General features: G+C 35.6%; 1 protein-coding gene across 1 annotated transcript; it reads right to left on the bottom strand.

The window, feature by feature from the left end:
- Positions 1 to 2,285: 2,285 nt before the first annotated feature.
- On the bottom strand, positions 2,286 to 3,184 carry LOC142169818 (secreted RxLR effector protein 78-like). The gene is made up of 3 exons (XM_075231738.1): positions 3,129 to 3,184; positions 2,992 to 3,058; positions 2,286 to 2,633 (listed from the first exon to the last, which is right to left on the bottom strand). The coding sequence occupies exons 1-3, from the start codon at positions 3,182 to 3,184 to the stop codon at positions 2,286 to 2,288; spliced, it is 471 nt and encodes a 156-aa protein (XP_075087839.1).
- Positions 3,185 to 6,004: the final 2,820 nt, after the last annotated feature.

Raw genomic sequence — 6,004 nt, 5'->3', positions numbered from 1 at the left:
TACCGAATTATCAGTGAAACCGAAAATTTTGATATTTGGTATTCGTTTTGGTATTCGATGTGGTATTTGGTTTAAGTTTTAAAAAAAATTAATATTAAGTATGATATTTGATACTTTTAAAATGAAATACCGAAATAACGATATCGTACCGAAATATATATTATATTATATAATATACATATTATTAATTATAACATAAATATAAAAAAATTAAAATTTTACTTTTCTTTATTCTCTATGTTCATCGATTAACTCTAAACAAGTAACAAGACATTTTTAATGATCAAATTTATTCCTTTATCTACAGTTTTCTCTTTCTGAGTTGATATTTATTGGTTTTGGACAAAACTTTTATCAACAAAATGTTTTTAGTTTTGTACTTTTGAGTAGTTTAATTCAGAATATTACAGTCCATGACTCTATGCACTAGTTAGTGTTCAAACCGAATAAATCGAAAGTTACCGAACCGAATAAACCGAAACCGAAAGGAGGCCGTTCGGATTTACTTCTAAGATTAGGGTTTAGGGTTTAGGAATGTTAGAATTTGAGTAATTGGAGAGACACGTATAGAAAGAGAGAAGTGGTACCGAGGTTTCTCGTACGTTGGACCTAAAATAGAGTGACGTGCTCTAGCGGCGATTTCTAGGGAAATTTTATGGGTGTGTCCGCTAGAAAAAATATTTTCAATTGGTTGATTTAAATATTTTTCTTATTAATTTATTTTTCGAGAAAAAATTTTTTTCTAGTAAAAAAAGAAAAAATATTTTTCAAAACTTCTTCTTAACTTTCCCACCATAAAAAAAAAAGTATTTACAAGCAATTCTAAAAAAAACCTCAAGATAGGTAGGAATGCCCCCACTCTACAATCTGCCCTACTACAAAGCTTCAAAATTTATAAAAGTCATAACTACTACACTCATAACTAGCAGAAACTAAGGATAGTAATTCATTCTGTTTCATTGGCTTGCTATTCTTCTATTGCCTGCACCTCGAACATGTACATCTTGAACAATCTGTCTCACCAGAGTAGCATCTTCTCTCCTTCTATCTTGAAATATTCGTTGGTTCCTTTCTTTCCAGACATAGTATGCACATCCAGCCAAACGCATTCTATAGATCTCTGCCTTGCCTTTTTTACCATTCATGGACCGCCCATGCTTGCTCATCCACCCACCCCATTGCTTGTCTATCCACACCCTGCCTTTTTAGCAATTGATTCCATATTGAAGCAACAAATGAGCACTTGAAGAGTAAGTGGATTACAGATTAAGCTTCTACATCACATAAAGAGCGTATAATATTACTCGTCACTCCCCATTTTACCAGTCTATCTTTGGTATACAACCTTCCATGGGCCACCATTCTAAGAAAAAAAATCCATTTTGGGCATCCCATATTATTACAAACTAGTCTCTTCCGTGGAACCTTTTGAAACTCCCCTCTTAGCTTTATATACACCTCCCTAATAGAGAACTGTTGTATCTCCATTAGCTCATCAAAAGAAACGCCTGCTTGCTCCAAGAACTCTTTAGCTTTAAGGATTTTGTTCACCATCCACGATGCTTGTTTAGCACATATTCCCCAAACAGGTTTTGTTTTTATATAATAAGTGTGTAACCCATTGAATCCATAGTCTATCTTTCTTCTTATAGAGATTCTAGTAATGCTTACAAATTGTTGCTTTATTCCATAATGTTATATCTATCACATTTAGTCCACCAGAAGACTTAGGTAAACATACTTTGTCCCAAGACAATAAAGCTTTCTTGCTCAAGTCATTTCTACCTGTCCACAAAAACTTCCTACATACAGTCTCAACCAATGTAATAATCTTCTCAGGCAATACAAAAATTTATGACCAGAAAGTCTGTATAGAGAACAAAACACTTTTAATAAGCTGACTTCTCCCTGCATAAGACAAGTATTTTGCAGTCCATGAGGTAATCCTTCCAACCATCTTGTCAAGCAAAGGCTGACATTGCATTACTGTCAATCTTTTGCAACTTAATGGCACCCCTAAGTATCTGACGGAAGTGCTCCTTTAGAAAAGCCCAGCAAGCTAAGAATCTCTATCTGCATATCCTCGGGCACCCATGCAAACAAGATTGAGTTTTTGGCCTGGTTAACAATCAATCCTGAAGCCAATGAAAACTGTTAGAAACAGTCATACATCAGTTTGACTGATATCACATCACCCCTGTAAAACATCAGAAGGTCATCAGCAAAAAGCCCAATTGCACTATCTACATTTTGCTTCATCTAGGATGGTAGTTAAAATCTGGTTTTTATCTTAGGGTTTTCAGCACTTTAGTTAAATATTCCATCGCTAGTACAAACAAGAAAGGGAATAATGGATCCCCTTGCCTCAGGCCTTTCTTGGCATCAAATGGTGTAGTCGGCCTCCCATTTACAAGAATAGAGTGAGACACTATCTTTAGACAACTCATGATCCATTTAACAAATTTATCAGGAAAAGCCAACCCAATAAGTATTTGTTCTATGAACACCCACTCCAAGGAATCATATGCCTTTTGCATGTCTAACTCCATCCTACATCTAGGTGATAAACCCTTTCTTCCATACCCTTTAACTAGTTCATGCCCCCATAATAATATTGTATGTAATGACTCTCCCTGGGACAAAAGTTGATTGGCAGTTATCAACAAGATCATCCATAACTCCCTGTAGTCTTCTTGTTAGGATTTTAGAGAAGATTTTGTATATTGTCGTGCAGCAAGATATAGGTCTACAGTCCTTGACAGTTGAAGGTTTCTTGACCTTGGGAATTAATGTCACTGATGTGCAGTTTATGGGCTGAAACATCTCATTTGTATCAAAAAAGTGAAGAACGACATGTGTAACTTCATCACATATAAATGGCCATGCTTTCTTGAAGAAATATGCATTAAGCCCATCACACCCCGGGGCCGTCGTATCATCAATACTGCTAACCAGACTGATTAACTACTTCTGCTGATTTTTGTTAAGTACAGCCCCATCTTGAATAACTGTAAGGTTAATTGCGGGTAAAGCTTCAGTAGATGTGCCCAGAAGACTCCTATAAAAAACCACCACTTATGCTGATTTCTATTGCTTTTTTGTATACCCTATTGCTGAACATGTATCACCTTTCGAATATCTGCCACTGATTCGCTCCTTTGCCAAACCTATTTGGTGATGTCATTCTTTCCTTTATCTAGCTTAGGTTGAGTCTTCCTTTCAATCAATCGCTTACGATCATGCCCAATGGTTAGACATGTTGAGCAATATTCTAGTTCTCAATCATAAACTATCTCCTGCTCAAATATCTTTCCTCTAGGATCCTTCATCTTCACCTTTTTTGGCAAGGGTCCTGTAATGTCTACCTCGATTAACATTCGAGCAAATGAGATACGAGCGACTGAAGTAGTACACTCATCTGCAAAAAGTGGTTTGCCTTGGCCACTACTAATACGACTAAGAGTCCGTATTCCCCAATAATTAAGTGGAAAATTGGGAAATTTCACCCATAATGGCACAGTTCGTAGCACTTCATCATAGAAATTAAATTCAGAACTCCATGGCTTCATTATCATAGGCCTATTGTTAATTGTTTGTGGACTAGAGAACAATACCTCATTCCTTTCCTCGTAGCAGCTGAAAGAGATCACAAAATAGTATAATAGATTCGTGGTTTTTGAGAGAACCTCCATTGAGGGGAAAGGAATCTCTCAACAACACCAACTGTTGGTGAGATGCTAATGACATACAAGATAATAGCCTGCTCCCACTTCTTATTTTCTTCTTCAATCTCCTCTTGGTCCAATTCCACAATTATCTCCCCTTCTTGTATCAGCAGAACTATGAAGTCCAGTTTCATTCCCCTAGAGGCCAGCTTAATCCCGGTGACAATATTGGCCCAAGTAGGGACACATTTGGTAGCATCAATCTGATCAATCTTCATTATCTCTTTAGTAGGGGTCTCTTGTTGAAACATATACGGAATAGCTCTTCCAGACTCAGACCTAGGGCTTTGAGTTTCCTTTAATTACATTACAATTCCACGGTCTCCGCTATTCGCAACCCTTGTTGTTGAGATAAGCTTAGTTATCCCCGATACAGAAGTTATTATCCCTATAGTGTCATCATTCCCTGGTAAATCACTTATAGCTTCATTGCCCTTTTTGGGCGGAGTTTGCGTGCCCCCATCGTTGTGGTTTGGAATCCTAGTTGACAATTGAATAGACCCTGTTCCCAATCGATTTTCCACTAGCTCAGGCTTCTCAATTGCTCTACAATTCACCTTTGCTATCTTCAATTCTGATAATTGAATTTTGTTCGCAGATTCTTTCGTCTTGCCCCTAGCCATTTTCGGCATAGGCGTACGATAAGTTTCACCACTAACGTGCTCCAAGAGGAGAATTAACTAGAGAGTAGAGAGTATAGAGTACACCATCGCTTTTGGTATGGGTCAAACGGTTGATTCTGCGAACAAAGTCTTATATTGGTAGTAGAAAAAATAAATATAAATTCACATATAAATTGTATGGATTTATTAATAGTGTCAGGCTTTTGAAAAAGTCACGTGGCATAGCTTAAAGAGAATAATATCACACCATATTTATAAATTAGCACGGTGTGACCCCCAAAGGGGATGGTCTTGGCGAAATATCCCAAATTTTTATGATCTTAGCAAAACATCCTCCCTTTTTACTTGAACATCATAGCTCTTTAATTTTTAAAGCTGAAAATTCTTGTTTGATGGTAAAAAATAAAAATTAATGATCGATTATTGTTAAAATCATTTAAATGTTGATACTTTATGCTTAAACTATTAGTCCAAACATAACTTTTTGGTGATTTACCGTAAAAATCTCAAAACTCCATTGTTGGACCTTAGAAAGTGTTGGTTTTTTTTTAAAATTTTGTGTTATTCGACTAAATTGATGATTGTTCTTGTTGGTATTTAAAAGCTTTGTTTCAAAGTTGAGATCATTTGGAGCAGATTTGGGGTTTTTTTATCGAAATTGAAATCGCAAATTCGAAGAACACTTTGTTAAAACAACCCAAAAAAAGTATGTCAATCCGGCAAACTTCTATGAATAACTTAACAGATAGGTAGACAAAATATAGTATCAACTCTACCGATCCGGTAGAGAAATATCCCTAAAGAGCAGAAGTATGACAATCCGGTGGACTTTAATGAACAACTTAACAGATAGATAGATTAATAATAGCATCAACTCTACCGGATTGGTACAGAAATCCTGAAGAGCAATAGAGTGACAATTCAATAGACTTCAATGAACAATTAAATCTGGTAGAAAAATACATAAAGAGCTTGTGCGATTTCGGGGTCATCTTTTAAATACTGCCAATTTTGGGACATTTCGCTAAGACCACCCCCAAAAAGTCCCTTTTGTGTCAATCACCTCATCATATTAAGAGTATCTTTAAATTGGTGTCAGAACCTAAATTCGCCAAACGAATATGATGATGACAGAGTGATGTTACGAGGCTCGATTTGATCATGTTAATGGTAATAATAAGAATAGGGTTAGAAGGAGCAAATCTATATGGGTTTGTGTTGGGCATGAAAGTAAATGTTCTCACGGAAAATATTTTGTTGAAAATAATTTTTTAGAAAATATGTAATTATTTAATTTATTTTTCAATATTTAAGTAAAAAAGGACAACCCGGTGCACTAAGCTTCCGCTATACGTCGGGTCCGGGGAAGGGTCGTTTCTTATACGGAGATATAGTTCAGAATTTTATATTTCTTGTTTGGGAAATATTTTCCATTGTTCGATTGAAAGTCTTGAGATTCATCTTTATTTGTGCTTATCCAAATTACTAGAATTGTTTTCTTTTTGGTTGGTCAAGTGGAAAACTTGAATTTTATTCATTAAGAATATTGGCTTTTTGTTGTAATCTCAAATAATATAGTAGAAGGGACTACATGACATCACATTGAAATTTTTTTGAAAACAAAAACAAATAGTTGTAACTACAAATTTTGGTTTG

The sequence above is a fragment of the Nicotiana tabacum genome, chromosome 15, assembly GCF_000715075.1.
Source record: "Nicotiana tabacum cultivar K326 chromosome 15, ASM71507v2, whole genome shotgun sequence".
Lineage (NCBI taxonomy): Eukaryota > Viridiplantae > Streptophyta > Magnoliopsida > Solanales > Solanaceae > Nicotiana > Nicotiana tabacum.
This window is presented reverse-complemented; position numbering and strand designations above follow the sequence as displayed.